General features: G+C 43.1%; 1 protein-coding gene across 6 annotated transcripts in view; it reads left to right on the forward strand.

The window, feature by feature from the left end:
- The first annotated feature begins 793 nt into the window (after positions 1–793).
- The window catches only part of flncb (filamin C, gamma b (actin binding protein 280)), an 81,734-nt gene continuing 64,424 nt past the window's right edge, over positions 794–18,103 (forward strand). For all 6 annotated transcript variants that reach the window (XM_083999485.1, XM_083999487.1, XM_083999486.1 and 3 more), the window contains exons 1-3: positions 794–1,317; positions 15,772–16,020; positions 17,798–17,895. In XM_083999485.1, the coding sequence (XP_083855611.1) occupies positions 924–1,317; positions 15,772–16,020; positions 17,798–17,895 (741 nt within the window). In that variant the 5' untranslated portion in view covers positions 794–923. The remainder of the gene's footprint in view (positions 1,318–15,771; positions 16,021–17,797; positions 17,896–18,103) is intronic.

Consider the following 18,103-nt stretch of genomic DNA (forward strand, 5'->3'; position numbering starts at 1 on the left):
CAGTACACTGCAAAAACTCAAAATCCTTCCAAGAATATTTGTCTTATTTCTTGTCAAAATGTCTCATTTCTAGTCAAAAGTGAAAGCAAGTTTTTTCGTGCTTGTAATAAGAAATAAAAACTTGCTCCACTATCAGATGATTTTAAGTGAAAATCTGCTTGAAAGACGTAAAAGTGTCTAAAAACAAGCTACTTTTTCAATGTGATGAGTCTTATTAGTAAAATGAGACATGTTTTGACTAGAAATGAGACAAATATTCTTGGTAAGATTTTGAGTTTTTGCAGTGTAGCAGAACTTTAAAATCTATTCTGTAATGATACTGTGCAAGTTTGAGAAGAAGCTGAAGGAAGCAAAGCTGATCAAGTTCAGCCCCCCCCTTACATTGTGATTCATGTCATACATCTGTAGTTCCGTACAATTCACAAGATTAAAAACATATTGCTTTAATATGAAATAAGACCATGATTATAAATAAAAAGAGTAAAATTAGCGGTCAGTTCTTTATAGCTGTCCAAGAGTGTATGTTTGTACTTACTTTTAAATTGTTTTAAGTTATTGCACATTTTTATATCCTCATCTAGTCTATTCCACATTTTAACACCACAAAAATAGATGCTAAAACTTTTCAGGGTAGAATGTATGGTAGCTTGTTTAAAGTTACAGTTCCCTCTTAAACCATATACTGTATGCTTTCTCTGACCATAAACATTTTTTGGATGTTTATTGGTAGCAACCTATTCCAGGCTTTAAACAAAATCTGACCTGCCTTCTCTCTCTCCTCTTCAGAAGCTGCTTCCACTGTGTCGCTGTTTAACCAATAAACACGACAGGAGGAGCCTCAATCAATCAATCAATCAATCAATCACACTCCCAACAGTTCTTCCAGTATTTCCCGGAGTGGAGTGGGGGAGTGGGGCAGCAGCATGATGAGCGGCGGCTACTTGGAGCCGCAGCTGCCGCCTCAGTTCTACCAGAGCAGCAGCAGCGGCGGTGCAGAGCTCGGGCCGGAGGAAGAGGAAGAAGAGATGCCGGCCACGGAGAAGGACCTGGCCGAGGACGCTCCCTGGAAGAAGATCCAGCAGAACACCTTCACCCGCTGGTGCAACGAGCACCTGAAGGCGGTGAACAAGCGCATGGTGGACCTGCAGAAGGACCTGAGCGACGGGCTGAAGCTCATCGGGCTGCTGGAGACGCTCAGCCAGAAGAAGATGTACCGCAAGTACCACAGCAGACCCAACTTCAGACAGATGAAGCTGGAGAACGTGTCGGTGGCGCTGGAGTTCCTGGAGAGGGAGCACATCAAGCTGGTGTCTATAGGTGAGTTCATACACACACACACACATCTACACACATGATTTCACGATGCACCCACTTTATTCACACACACAACAAAAATCATAGTTGGCTTGATAGTCACAAGGTGTGTGAACTGGTCTCCTGGGGAAGCTAACTGAAGCTTGTGGTAGGAGCCATTTACATACATTAGACACACATTAGACACACATTGTAAACACATTTACATGCACTTACATACATTTAACATACTACATACAACACAACATACACTTAACATACAGTTTGTGATCCCGGGATGTACATTATGAGTTTAGCAATTGTTCCTTTAGATGACGTTTAAACAAGGAGATAGATTGTGATGTTTTGAGGCTGTCACTCAGTTCATTCCATATCTGTGGTCCAGACACACCACACTCATACTGGTTCCTACTAGTCCACGTTTTTTTCCTACAATGAGGTGTTTATGTCTGGTATTGTGGGTGTTTTGGGGGACGAAGACTGGCAGGAGTTGTTTTAGTCTGAGGTTCAAACCTGAGATCACCTGATATATTGCGCAAGCGTTATGGAAATAATTGAATTCATTGAGTCGAAGGATGCCATACTGGGCAAACAGATGACGAGGAGGTGAATTTGCTTTTGTCCAGGAGATGGCACGGATTATCTTTTTTTGTAGAATTTCAAGTTTCTTAAGATGGCTGGGACAGGTGTTGCACCAGATAATGTTACAATAGTGTGTGTAGATGTTTAGAGACATCTACACACACCTGGACACACAGTCTGCACACTGACACTTGTGGTATATTGATGTGTTGATGAAAAGAAGGGATCGCCGCCGACACGTCTTCTCTTGTATTCAAAAAAGGAAATGTATTAACAAGAAGAAGAACAGTGTACAAAAAATGCCGAATCCTGGAGCATCTCTGGTGCCAATGTGAGATCTCTCTCTACCGGCCCAAAGCTCTAACCTTAGATACGTTTCTAACTCCAAACACTCCACCTTCTCCAAACTAAGGATAATCAACAAAGACAACTTTGATCTGGATCATTTACTTTCTGGTATTTAACCTCTTGACCAAATCGATAACTTTTGGGCTACCATAACCATAAAGGTCAACGGAAGAAGATCGCCCTTGACCTAAGGTTTCAGCCTTTAGGCTAAGACCAAATTGCTTCTAGGCAGCAGGATATGGAACCCATGAAGCAGAGCATCAGTTCACACTTTCCTTCAGTTCAGAGAAAGCACACACACACAAAGAAGAATATAAGACAATTCAAGATATTAAAACAAAAAGGTCAGGTGGATAATACACTACACACTCACACAGGTGGTGATGATGATGCACGTGGAGCTGGTCACGTGTGTGTGTGGATCAGCTGTTTGAATCCTGAACAATGAAGACATGATTCATCAATAATCAATAAGCTGATTGGAGACCAGGATGACGTGAAAGCACTGCAAAAACTCTACATCTTTCCAAGAATAGGCTATTTGTCTTATTTCTTGTCAAAATGTCTCATTTCTAGTCAAAACTAATCTCTTTCCACTTAAAATAAGACTCATCACCTAAAACTCAACTTGTTTTTAGATCATTTTCACTTGTTTCAAACTAATTTTCACTTGAAATAAGTAGAAAAATCTGCCAGTGAAAGCAAGTTGTTTTGTGTTTGTAATAAGAAAGAAAAACTTGCTCCACTATCAGATTTTTCTACTTATTTCAAGTGGAAAATCTGCTTGAAAGAAATAAAAAGTGTCCAAAAACAAGCTGCTTTTTATGTGATGAGTCTTATTTTAAGAGTAGAATGAGATTTGTTTTGACTATATTTTGCAATAAGACAAATATTCTTGGTAAGATTTTGAGTTTTTGCAGTGAGACACTTCCTGTTGTGTTGATCAAACAGCTGATGACGTCATCGACCAGGTAAACGTCAGAGGGAAGCGGAGGCAGCGTCACTCTGTTGTTTTCATTTATTATCAGTCCTAAAGTCAGTTTAAAACAATTAAAACACAAAAAAACAAACAAAACACCTGAGCATGAGGTGGCTGACCCGTAACCGTGACAACAGCAGCAGCAACAGAAGTGTAACCGTAGCAACAGTTGTGATGATCAGATTTTTCCTGGATGGAAACAGGAAACAGGAAGTGAAGCTCAGAACTGAACTGAACTGAACTGAACTGAACTGTCCAGGAAACGGATTCAGTTTCACCTTCATCACCTGGTCTGACATCATCATCTTCATCTTCATCTTCATCATCTTCATCATCCTCATCTTCATCTTCATCTTCATCATATAACTGGGTTGAACTGGAGCTGATGTGTGTGTGTTGGTGTTAAACTGGTCGTTGTGAAAGTTGTCGAGAAGAGACGGAGGGGGAGGAGGAGGAGGTGGGGGGTGGGGTGTGTGATATGTGTGTGTGTGTGTGTGTGTGTGTGTGTGTGTGTGTGTGTGTGTGTGTGTCTATGTGTGTGTGTGTGTGTGTGGGTTGCAGGGGTCAGTTTGTGTTTGACAGGAGAGAAACTGTGTGGCTGCTGTTGCTTCACAGTTGTAACTGTTGAAGTGGGGGGTGTTGGGTGTGTGTGTGTGTGGGGGGGTTCTCGTACGGGGGAGGATGTGTGTGTGTGAGTGTGTGTGTGTGTGTGTGTGTGTGTAGTGGCTGATGGATGGAGGACAGCTGAGCTCTGCTCTGACTCCACCGACAGCTGCTGAAAATAGACCAGAGGAAACAGGAGGGGGAGGGGCCGAGTCGGGGTGTGTGTGTGTGTGTGTGTGGGAGGGTGTTGAGTAACTGAGTCCTGATCTGATGGACTTCATCATCATGATGTCACAACTCACCTGGAACCACCGGTGGTTCGTCCCAAATCACTGCACTTAGACTTAAAGGGACAACCAGGAGTTTTGTTAAAGCAAAGTGTTTTCTCACTACATTTATGAGCCTCCGCACAGTGAAATTCTTTGACCGGCGCAAGACAGACTCATGTTTTCATTCATCAAGAATTAAAGTCAGAGGTTGGAAGACGATCACATACCGTCGTAGTTCCCACCATAAACGGAGATTCGGCGGCGTTATTCTCATGACTCGCCACGAAACCGAAAGTAAAGAAACGCTGGTCGGCTCGCCCAGCATTTCCACCACCACTAATAATAACAAAATAACCATAGAGACAAAACCATAGATTTATCTAAAATGGACCATTAACAAGTGGTAACGGAGATTCATCCACATTAATATCAGACTTTTTTATAACCAAATAGAAACTCCTCGTTGTCCCTTTAAAGTTTTGAGTATACTGTAAGTGCGTACGGCGGCGGTTGATTTGAGCATCGACAGACGGAGCTGACACTGGCGTACATGTCTTTACAAAACACTCATAACAACACTAACACAATAAAACACAACTTAATAGCTCGTTTTGATCAGCAAAAAACCCTGTCAAGTGTCGGCGATACGGCTCCAACGGCCGGTTGCAACCAGAATTTAAAAAGTAGAAGAAGCTGTCAGTGCGCGGCGGCCATGTTGGATTTAAGACGGTAGCTACAGTACCATGTTGAAATCTGTGCACTTCCTTATAGAGAGCCTAAGTGGAAGCAGGAAGTAACGGTCACCATGGGAACTCAACTCGGAAAAAGTCTCCATGTGAGTGAACGGGAGTCAAAGTTTTATTTCTAATGTGAGTGAATAGTGTGATGATAAAACTCTCTGACCTCTGTCCTCTACCTGTTCAAAACACCACGATGGTTCATGAAATCAGCAGTTTGTTGTAAAACTATTGTAGAATAAAACTCCTTAGAATCCGTAACCATAGAGACTCCAGGTGGCGTAGCTGATGACACATTTACGTTTACAGTATCAGGCTAGTAAAATTAACCCCATCTCAAAATAAAAATAAACATAAATAGATAAGAATCATTGGACATTTCTTTTGTTTTTATGGTTTTAACATTTTTGAGCCCATTAAATGAACAGATAAAGTGTAAAATGATTATTGTAAAGTCTTGTTTAAGTGGTTTTATAATGTTAAACTGGTAGTTTTAGCCGTTTAGCCCAGATCATTTAGCCACTTTGGCCGAAGCGGAAGCAGGAAGTAACGTCGCCATGGGACCTCAACTCGGAAAAAGTCTCCATGTGAGTGAACGGGAGTCAAAGTTTTATGATGACGATGACATCACAGTGACGTCACGCAGTCGCCGCGGTAACGGTAGGCTAACATCCGGTCCGCTGCGCTGCTGCGTTTGAGTTTCACAGGAGATTCTGATTCCTGACAGAGTGTGTGTGTGTGTGTGTGTGTGTGTGTGTGATTGTTACCATGTGTCATAGCGTCAGTTCACAGGAATGTTTCACTGGAGCCAGGACCCCCCCATACACACACACACACACACACACACACACACACACACACACACACACACACACACACACACACACACACACACACACACACAGAGCGTCTGCCCCGACCCTCACCTCCAGTTAAAGGGACACGACTCATCTTCATCATCATCATCATCATCATCAGTTTCCTGTTCAATCATTAATCAATGATAACACACACACACACACACACACACACACACACACACACACACACACACACACACACACACACACACACACACACACACACACACACACACATGAAGTGAATACAACGGTCTTCCCCCTCATGGCCCAATTGTTGAAAAACGCGCGTTAAAGTGTCCTCTCGGAAGCCAAAACACGTGTTAAAACAGGCCAAATTGACGTTTTTTTAGTCTTAAGGTATCGATATTAAAACAGGCCAAATTGACGTTTTTTTAGTCTTAAGGTATCGATATTAAAACAGGCCAAATCGATGTTAAAAAAGGCTAAATTTTTCCATGTCACTACAGTCTCACTGTTGTCATTTTCTGAAACTTGGCAGCCCTGAAAGTGCCCTCTAGGAGCCACATCTAGGAGCCAAAACGCGTGCTAAAGGACGCACTATTATGTTATTACGCCCTTTTTTTTCCTTTTCGCCCCTGCCCTTCAAAAAGTCTGTGCACGCCACTGCTGCCACGCGTTACCTGCATCCGTTTGATGCGTCGGCCGCGACCGAACGCACATCTCGACGCGAGGTGACGCGACACGTGCTCGAGTTGCAATATTGACATTCGAGTTCAGACCAGAACAGACTGAGAGTCGCTGTCGGAGCGATGGTGGAAACTGGTGAAGAGAGGCTGACAGACCTGGTGGGAAACTCCATGTTTCCACATCATTACACAGTGACAGACGCCTGTCAGTATAGTTGGTGACAGGTCGGTGCGGCTTCTCACAATGACCGGGTTATATTTCTGTTGTCTGCCCCAAGTGGAGACCACCGGTATTGTGCGTTTTGGCTGTGTGGCGCTGCAACAAGTGTATGCACAGACCGGCACAGATGCGACGCGACGTGTACGTTTGATCAAGCAGCGAGTATATCACAGCCTTAAGGAGAAGTGACAGCGTGTGGCGGTTTGGTACTGAAGTTAAACTAACTCGCCCGTAAAAAACGTGCTTATCCACTTACCCAGTAGCCTCGTAAACCTGCCTACTGGAAATGCATTTCATTTCATTTCTGAGGGGGAGTCTGGCCTCATTCCCCCTGTGAGCGTTTGGGGTGGGCGGGAGTAGTAGCGTTGACAGACAACCGATTCAGCCAATCAGCAAGTATCAGGTGTATCAAACTTTTGCCGAAATCCAGTTGGAAGAACAGAGAAAACGTCTTTTCCTTCAAGAAACTCAACAAGCGCCGACTCTTGCTCTTGTTTAATTGCTGTAATGGATGTAGTAAGAACTTCCCTTGTTGCTGTTTTTAGGCTGCTACTGCTGGATAGCTCTGCCGTGGTAAGAGTCGCGCAGTAGCAGTGTAGTGACGGGGCTTTGTACCAGCCGGTCCCTGATTGGCCAACGTGCTGTGTCAATCACAGAAATCTGAGCGGCGACGCTGATTGGCTCGGCCTTCTGAGGGTTTCAGGCCAAACGCTTACAAGGGGGATGAGGCCAGACTCTCCCTCAGAAATGGAATGAATTGCATTTCCGGGAGCGGCTGGTTTACGAGGCTACAACTTACCCAGCGGTCATTGACCTCCTGGTGAAACGGTTTAGTTAGCATCGTCGCCCACGGTGCAGGAGACCCAGGTTAGAATCCCACTCAGGACAGACCAGACAACATCGGTCAGATATGTGACAAATAAAGTTGATCTCCTTTATATGCGTAGTACGGTGGCCCTGAGGTGCAAAACACAACAGCAAAAGAGAACGTCCAATCAGGTGGAAGCTCTAGACCAGTGAACAGGAAGTGAAGGGTTGTTGATGTTTGTGTTGATCCTCAGAGTTTAATGTGACCAAGGTTTAAATTAACTCATTGAGTGCCGCGCTCCTTTCCAAAGTTTTAGTCAAGTGTACCGGCAATTTAGACCATTTTTGACTTTTTATGTAGAGCCACAGTGTATTCTATATTATTGCCACCAACACATACTGTGGCTCAATTGAAAGGTTTACCTTAATGCTTCAAGTGGCCACAAACCGTTTGTTTCTACGTGCCTCTGTTCCTGAGAAAAGTCAAGCTAAACATGGCTGGGTTTCACCAAAATCCCTCCTTTTTTTCTAGAAAAGGAGATAGAGCGTCTTTTATGAAAGGTGCTCTGTTTGTGTCTGTCGCTCTTCTCACACTCGCATTTCTGGATCAAAGGGCTCGTATAAGATAAATATATACAACAGTTGTTGTTCTATTCACAAAACCACCATCGGGGGCGGGGGGGGCGCCACTAAACAACAATAACACAGACGCACCGTGCAGTGTCACAGCTTCTCCCCGCGGAGCGTGAGGGTCAGTCGGCCACCGCGGCTCGGGAAGACCGGTCCCGCCGGTGGTCGTGGTCCTTCTGTGGTTCGGGTCGGTGATGCCGGTCTGCTTTGGCCCAGAGACCATCAGATTTTACCGCGGGGGGACTTTGGGGAGGACACGGTGTTGCTCCAGATGAAGACCGGGCGGACTGTCGGCTGAGAGCTTCCTGGTTCAGCTCCGAGCAGCTGGAGCAGCTGGAGCAGCAGCGCGGGTGAGAGCAGAGCAGCTGCGGAGCAGCTGCTGCATCTGCGCTGCATCTGCATGCAGAACTCGTTTGCAGAAGCCGAGTTATGATAAAAACTTCCAGATCATGAGCAGTCATGTGACTTTGATCGTCATCTATTTCAGTTCTCCTCGTCGTAGAGTCCCCAAATTTACATATAATGTGTATTAAAGTGTCTATTTTCATAATTAAAAAAAAAAGCAAAAAACGTAAAATTACGTTTTCGGCACTCAACGCATGGGAACGAAAAACGAGAAATTACGTGGTTGGCACTCAATGAGTTAAAACCTGAGACACACTGCAAAAACTCAAAATCTTACCAAGAATATTTGTCTCATTTCAAGTCAAAACAAATCTCATTCTACTTAAAATAAGACTCATCACATTAAAAGCAGCTTGTTTTTAGACACTTTTTACTTCTTTCAAGCAGATTTTCACTTGAAATAAGTAGAAAAATCTGATAGTGGAGCAAGTTTTTCTTTCTTATTACAAACACAAAAAACTTGCTTTCACTGGCAGATTTTTCTACTTATTTCAAGTGAAAATTAGTTTGAAACAAATGAAAATGATCTAAAAACAAGTTAATTTTTAGGTGACGAGTCTTATTTTAAGTGGAAAGAGATTAGTTTTGACTAGAAAGGAGACAAATATTCTTGGAAAGATTTTGAGTTTTTGCAGTGCAGAAGCATCATGAAGAGGGTCAGGGATCTGAACCAGAACCAGATCAGACCGGATCCTCCTCTGACATCACGGTGACATCACGGTGACATCATCAGGCTGTAGAGAAGAGTTGATGTTGATGTGAAGTCAATGGACTCTAAAAGTCAGCTGTGTGTTTCTGTTTGTTTATCTCTGTATCTGTGTGTGTGTGTGTGTGTGTATGTGTTTGTGTGTGTTGGTCTGTGTGTGTGTGTGTGTGTGTGTCTGCTGACTGTCACACTGCTGCTGCCTCATCGTTAATGTTCAATTTAATCTGAACAATAAAGGTTCAGTTCAGTCTCTGCCCCCCCCCCCCCCCTAACCCCCCACCGCCACCAACACACATGACACAGTGTGTGTGTGTGTGTGTGTGTGTGTGTGTGTGTGTCTGTGTCTGTGTGTGTGTGTGTGTGTGTGTGTGTGTGTGGTGATGAATGCTGCCTGTGTGTGGGTCAACGAGAGGAGGACTGTCGGGAAAGTGTGTGTGTGTGTTGCTGTGTGTGTGTGTGTGTGTCAGCTGTCGTCACAGTTGGTCTGAGGCATTTCAGCCAACAGCTGGACACACACACACACACAGAAACACACACACACACACACACACACACACACACACACACACACACACACACACACACAGAGACTGCTGAGTGTTTCTGTCTCAACTTTATTTAAATTCTTCTGTTTAAAATTAAAAACAAACGTTATAAATAAAGTTTTAATTGAACTGAAGCTTCAGACGATGTCACACACACACACACACACACACACACACACACACACACACACACACACACACACACACACACACACACACACACACACACACACACACACACATACACTTATTGTGTTGTTGTGTGTGTGTGTTGCTGTCTGTCACCGGAGGTTTCCCCCTCCAGCTGTTGGCTGGAAACACACTTAAGGCTTTTATAGGTCACAGGTGTGTGTGTGTGTGTGTGTGTGTGTGTGTGTGTGTGTGTGTGTGTGTGTGTGTGTGTGTGTGTGTGTGTGTGTGTGTGTGTCTGTGTGTGTGATTGTGTGAGTGTGTGTGTGATTGTGTGAGTGTGTGTGTCTTTAAATAGCTCTGGTGTGTGTGTGAAGTTGAGTTCTCAGGGTTTTTTAGGATAAACAGCAACACACACGTTTATACAGCTGCTGTCCACCTGCTCAGTGTGTGTGTGTGTGTGTGTGTGTGTGTGTGTGTCAGACACACTAATGAGTTACAACAATAACACATGTGTGTGTGTGTGTGTGTTCAGCCCTGTGCTGATTCAGCTCCTCACTAGCTGGTAAAGTCCAGTCTCGCGACATCCCATAATTCTCCTACGTTCTCGTCCAGCGAGTCTTCATGTATATATATATATACATGAAGAGTTCATTTGCAAAAGCAGATACTGTAACTCCGTTTTAAAAAAATTCTAGAATCTTCATTTTTATTTTTTTTTATTTACATAAGGTGATATCAGTCAAACCAAAGTTGAGTGACTTTGAGATGTAACAAAACAGACATATCTCAAAAAAATAAAGTTTTATTGAAAACAACACTATGCAAAGAATAATTACAAAGCCTCAGCTCAGTTTTTTCAAAATGGCACTTATCTGCTTTTGCAAATGAACTCTACAAGGTATTGAGTAAATGGTGTGATGTATGATGACGTGAATGTGACTGAATGGATGAGACGATGTATGGATGAGTATACTTTTTAATTTTACTAGAGTAATTAATTGCCTTTATTTGTTGCTACTGAGCCCAGTATATTGAGTGCAATGTAATTTCGTTGTATCAACCATACAATGACAATAAATCTATCTTAAATCTTAAATGAAGAGTTAATTTGCAAAAGCAGATAAACGCCATTTTGAAAAAGATGGGCTGATGCTTTTGAATTATTCTTTCAATAAAGTTTTATTTTTTTGAGCTACGTCTGTTTTGTTACGTCTCATCTCCTTGGTCAAAGCCACTCAACTTTGATTTGACTGATATCACCTGGTGTAAATAATAATTTAAATTTTTTTTGAATTTCTTCTTATCTGCTTTTGTCATATATAATATATTATTAGGGCCACGGGACACGAGCACTGGTTGCTGCAGGGACCAGTAAACGTGCGTCTTCATCGGGATCGCTTTTCTCAACAGAATACGGATTTTGCTTCGAAAATTTTGCATTGAAGTCAATGGGACGGGCAAAAAAAAAAAGAGCGAAAAAGAACAATCATTGGAGTTTTATAAACGTCTACTGCTCAGGCATACTTTCACCTAGAGACTCCATTTAAACTTTAAACAGTAGACACAAGTCTTGTGTATTGTCGTATTACTCCACGTTTTGATAGGTCATATAGTTTTTGATCAATCCCTGATCAATGACCATGATCATTTTTGGAGAAATTATGAGATTATAATGGGTGTGTATTGCACGGAATGTTCGTGTCAGAGTGCGTGACATCATCGGTTAGAGTGGGAGAAGTTGTCTGAAATCTTCTGAGACTTTTCTCTTTCCACACTCCTCCTGGACACAATTTACACTCTACACACATGATTTTTTTCCAAATTTGTAGACAAACTTGTTCTGTCTCTCACAATGTGCTCAAAATATCAGAGAGACTTACCGAATTTGAATTATCAGCCTCTAAGTGCGGCCACGTCTGTCTCTGCTCCTCATTGACTCCAATACAAAGATTTTCTGAGAGAAGCAGAACGGACCCCTGTTTTAAACTCGCAAGTGTCTCTAAAATATTTATTGTAGAAACACCAAAATCACACCAAATTGTTCAGGAAGTCCTTACAGTGATGATGGTCTGTGTTTTGTTCTGATAGGAGTTACCGTTTTGTCACAGTAAGCCTAAATGTGAGACCAGTGCAGAGGCAGAAAATCGCTCTTTTTCTCCACGTTTCTGTCTGCCTCAGCCTGGGGGGCCCCTATCGTCATTGGCAACCACCTCAAGTTGCCGTGGTAACGTCTGAGTCTCAGGCCAGAGCTCGTTAAGGTTCATAAACAATCCACCTGGAGCTCGTTAACATGTTTATAAACACAGACACAGGTAACCTAATGTGATTACAGCTCAGTGAAAGATGATCATGTGTCTGATCAGAGTTGTTTTAGAGGGAAATTCATGTAAAACCACTGATGCACGTTGCCTTCAGGGACAGTTTTTCATCATCAGTCTCTGTATTTCCCTCTAAAACAACTCTGTGTGGTAACGTTGTGTTATTATCTCATAGCGTGGTGAATGTGCAGCTCACAACTTGTCCACCAGAGCGTTGTGGAGTTGTTGGATTGTGTATTTGATGAGTTTGATGATGAGGGAAACCAAGAAATCCCATAATGAGCCTCCGTAGCGTAGCTCTGAGCAGCTCACGGCTCTGCTCCGCCGTTCTAAAAATAGCTTGCACCGACAATTAAAGGTAACGAACCTACTGCTATGACTATAGGGATTATGGCAATGGGCCAATTTGTAATTTTTAAGTTTTGTGCGTTTCTAGTGGAACTTGTGACTCTGTTGAAGGTGTGTGTGTGTGTGATTCCTCCATCACTTCCTGGGGGGGGGCTAGAGTTCTTCTTCTATCAGCTCCATTGTTTCTGCAGGGCGACCTTTAGCTGTCTGTTTGGTAACCCAGGGCAACGACAGGCGACAACAACCGGACGACTTGTTCAGAGGGAACGGGGATGGACACAGTGTGTGTGTGTGTGTGTGTGTGTGTGTGTGTGTGTGTGTGTGTGTGTGTGTGACAGTGTGTATCAGCAGCAGCTCCTGTTTCCGGGGGAACGATTACAGCGACGCTCCGATCACAACATTTCCTCTCTGAACACGGGACCTGGCTAATCTCTGGACACACTGCTTCCTCTGTGTGTGTGTCTGTGTGTGTGTGTGTGTAGTTGTGTGTGTGTGTGTGTGTGTGTGTGTGTGTGTGTGTGTGTCGGTCATCTGAGCTCTGAGGAGGAAAATATGATTTCATGATTGTGAAACACTCACACACATTTTTCCACAGGGGTTCCCAAAGTGGGGTGTGAACCTTAACACACACACACATAGTTACACACACACACACACACACACACACACACACACACACACACACACACACACACACACACACACACACACACACACACACACACACACACACACACACACACACACAGCTGAAGTGTCTCTGAGTGAAAGTGAACGGGCTGATGGGAGTTAAAGAAGTAGGTCACACTGTCGGAGTGTGTGTGTGTGTGTGTGTGTGTGTGACACTACTGTATGTGTGTGTGTGTGTGTGTGTGTAGTTGTGCGTGTGTGTAGTTGTGTGTCCATGATGAGGTCATCAAGTGTCACTCAGGTGATTTATCTTCTCCTTCTCTGATTGGACGATTCATCAGAAACTTTAACTGTGGTCATTTACGAGGTCGTCACACACACACACACACACACACACACACACACACACACACACACACACACACACACACACACACACACACACACACACACACACACACACACACACACACACACACACACACACACACAGTGAGTCATTTATTCAGACGAGTGTTTGAGTCACAACATGAGAAGTTGGTCAGATATAAATCTCTTCAGGTTAGTTCAGGCTGACAGGAGAGAGTGTGTGTGTGTGTCTCAGTGTGTGTGTGTGTGTGTGTGTGTGTGTGTGTGTGTGTGTGTGTTGTGCGTACATGTGTTTCCTATTTAAAGTGACCTCATTCCTCCGGCGGGGGCTGATGACATCATCACCCTGCAGATCCTCTCTCTCTCTCTGTCGATGGATCGAACTGTTAAAAAATAAAAGTCCCTCGACGCCTCCAACGCAAACTATGTGGAGCCACACACACACACACACACACACACACACACACACACACACACACACACACACACACACACACACACACCTAAACCTTACTCGACAGCAGCCTGGAGACGAGGGTCGAGGGTCGAATGCTGGTCTCTGATTGGCTGCCGTTCAGTGATGGGAATAACAGAGTTATAAATAAACAGAGCTACTTTCTTCAGTAACTGTAATCCTCTGGTTTATCACCGTTACTGTTACTTTGTGTTACATTTAGGCTATGCAAAAATGAAATAAACTATTTTAAAAAATGATTATAATAAAATAAAGTTAAAAAAACAAAAGAGAAAAAGAAGAAGGAAAAAAGAAAGAGTAAAACAAAGGAGCACAGAAAAGTGAAATGTGTGCGTTAGAGTCTCATTTCCTTCTGTATTGAACATAGTTTGACGTGTTACAACATTAAACTCTAATATTCTGCTGCTCTGATGAGCAGAAGCTGCAGCGGTTGTTTCATTTCAGTGTGTTTAAGACTCTTAGTTTTATTTCTAAAGTCTGGAAAAGAAGGGAAATGTGTTTAATTCATGTCTGATGCTTTCCTCTGAAGCTTGGCGTCGGGTTCCTTTTCTTTTATTTCTTTTTTTGGAGACAGTTTTGAGCCCCTGTTTGTTTTCTTATTTCTTTGACGTGTTGATGAGGAGCTCTGGTCCTGGGGCTGGACCTACAGACGTATACACGACACGACAGATAAGATAAGATTACACTTTATTGTCAGATCACTCTGAAATTTGTCTTGCGTCTCATGACGTCCCAAGTTTCACATACAGTAAATAACAGAAACGTAACATTTAAACAAAACACAAACTGCAAAGTGTCTTTGGTGCAACACCCAGTGCTCAGTCTGTATGAACCCTGCAGTCACTTTGAAACCCATAATAGCAATATATAAGCAAGCAATAAAACTTATGGATAGAAAACCAATGAGATGGCACCACTGCGGCATCCTGAGAAAACACAACCTTCTTGCATTTGAAAACTTTATAATTTACTGTAATATCAGACTGGTTTTTAAATGTCTTCATAACTGTGTATCAGCCCTGTTTTCTGCACTGATAAAAAGACGCTGCAGCTCAAGCCAAGTAAACACACGAGCCTCCCACAATAATGGCGACTGCATTGTTCCCAGGTGTGCAACATCATCTGGACAGTCTGCCTTCTCAATAAAAGGGGTTAGTTAACCTATGGAACACTTTACCCACTCACCTGAAACTGGAGACTGATACAAACTCGTTTAATAGAGGATTAAAAGCAAAACAACAATTCTCACATGTATAAATATGGACTTTCTCATTGTTACTATTTTTACTGTTACGATCATGATTTCTGTTTCTGTTCATCTCCTCTCGCTGATCTTGTGCTCTGTGTTTCTAGATCAGCATATTACTGTTGCGACCGTGAACTTTGTTTTATCTTATACTGTTGATAATATGTTCTGTGCTTTTAGATTAGCCGCCTATGGACTGGTGTTGAAAATTAGCACATGTGCTAAACACACCCAAGCAAAGCATCTGGTCTGTCCACTGGAACAGTCTCAATGTATCTGTGATGTCCATATCAAATAAATAAACATAACATAACATAGCAGCCTACTTAGAGCAATAATACACAATAATAAAATTCAATTAATGCATTCATTAAATTAATTTGTCAAGAAAAAACACGATATAACAGTCGTACAACAAGAATACAGCAGTCATACATAAACTACTGGAGTAGATTCATTGACAGTTTCTTCTTCAATGTTTCAACCAGTTGATGAAGTTTGTTCCACAGTGTGATGATGTGTATGTGATCTGTGGTGGTGTAGATTCATGAGTCTAAACTGGAATTAACCCCCTCCCTCTCCCTCCTCTGTCCCTCAGACTCCAAAGCCATCGTGGACGGGAACCTGAAGCTGATCCTGGGTCTGATCTGGACCCTCATCCTGCACTACTCCATCTCCATGCCGATGTGGGAGGACGAGGACGACGAAGACGCCAAGAAGCTGACGCCGAAGCAGCGGCTGCTGGGCTGGATCCAGAACAAGGTGCCTCAGCTTCCCATCACCAACTTCCACCGCGACTGGAGGGACGGGAAGGCGCTGGGGGCGCTGGTGGACAACTGCGCTCCGGGTGAGGACACCCACCATATATATTAATAATCAATAATCAGTTATAGAGTAGAAAACCAATCATCTGTCAATGCAGCAGCCTGAGTAGTTAGACCAGTGGTTTCCAACCATTTTCAGCTCGTGACCGTCCATCAAGATGCTTCAGCTCAGATACTTTTATACGCTGTGTTTTATTTGAACTAGATTTATATTCCAGAAAGTGAAAGTATAGAGTTGTTTAAAGGGATAGTTCAACATTTTGTCAAATTCCCCCATTGCCATAACCCCTATAGTCATAGCAGCAGGTTCGTTACCTTTAATTGTCGGTGCAAGCTGTTTTTAGAACGGCGGAGCAGAGCCGTGAGCTGCTCAGAGCTACGCTACGGAGGCTCATGGGACAAACAAAAGAAAAAATAATAGAATAACCCCCCCCCAGCGTCCTCCATGTTCAGCTTCACTTTAATCCTCTAATCAGCTTTAACACTGAGAGGAGCTGCTGTTGTTGTTGTTGTTTACCTTCACGCTCGGTCTGTTTCCATGGAGACGTGATCTACACTTTAAACAATGGAGTTTTAATTTTTAATTTTTTAATTTTAAATGATGGAGTTTAAACAGTGGACATGTGATCGATGACATCATCGTGATGTCATGATGACGAGGCTTCTTCAGGACGTCGATGGAGACGCTGGGTGTGTTGGAGATGAGTCAGGTCTGTGCAGAATCCATCGCCGGCGACCAGCGCACGACGACGCTCCACCGCGCCGGTTAGATCTGTGTCGCCGGCAACGATGACCTCAGAGATCAAGGCGGCCGCAGTTTTTAGAGCCAGGCGTGATGGGAAACGCGCTGGATCGTGAGCTGATTGGCTCTTAGTTAGGACTGCAAACACTACACTACACAATGTTCTGTGTAATTAATATTTAATGATAGATTATATGAATCGTTGTGCATTGAAGGTTTAATTTGTTAACAAACGTATTTTGGGTGGTGGTTGATAATAATAATCATCATAATGATAATAGTGAAGGTTATTTATTCTACACTCATCTAAACGAGCAGTAAGTGCTTTACAAGGCAGACAAATGACTAAATTATTCTCAGGCAACAGTAGCCTAGCCTACGTATCATGGTAACTGCTTAAAAAAACATTCACACTGAGTCAAACTTCTGTTCTGACAAATATATTGGTTATTTATGGGACAATTGAAGTGCAGCATAAGAAATATATAAAAAATGTTCAAAAAAAGAAGCGCTTCGTGGACTTGTTGTTTGAAATAGAGGTGCTCTTTAACTCTCTTAACTATAAAATGCCTTTACTGAATTATGGCATGGTCCAAATGACAATTAAAAACTTAGCCTTCATATATATTTTGGTGACTTCCTGTTTGTATTGACGCCGTTCATGTCGAACAAGCCGACTGTGTTTCTGTTGTGTTGTGTTCAGGGACCTTCTGTTTAAACAGTGGTGCGTTCAATGGTGAGTTAACGAGTTAAATTTTACGATTTCATCAGAACGCATCAACGTGTAAAGTTTTAAATGTCATTTCAGTCCCGACAACAACTCCCATGATCCCTTGCTCCTTCAGGTTCTGTCTGAACAACAGCGAGGTCTTTGACTTTTATTCTCTAAAAACCAGATACAGGATTTTCAGAATAAGAGCGTCACTGCATCAAAACTTGATTTTAAAAAGTTCTCAAAACAAGTTGGACAACAGTCCACCGTGGCGGTTACCATAGAAACCAGTGGAGCTGATGTCACACCTGTGGTTGACGATGTCACACCTCTGTGCTGCCTTCAGGTCTCTGTCCCGACTGGGAAACATGGGATCCCAGTCAGCCGGTGGAGAACGCCAGAGAGGCCATGCAGCAGGCCGACGACTGGCTGGGGGTGCCACAGGTAACACACACACACACACACACACACACACACACACACACACACACACACACACACACACACACACACACACACACACACACACACACACACACACACACACACACACACACACACACACAATGTTGCATAATGCTGGTTCTGGTTCTGGTTCTACTGCAACAGAGAAACTTTATTCAGTGTGTGTGGATGAGACTCTGCAGGACTT

This window comes from Trachurus trachurus, assembly GCF_905171665.1.
Source record: "Trachurus trachurus genome assembly, chromosome: 23".
Lineage (NCBI taxonomy): Eukaryota > Metazoa > Chordata > Actinopteri > Carangiformes > Carangidae > Trachurus > Trachurus trachurus.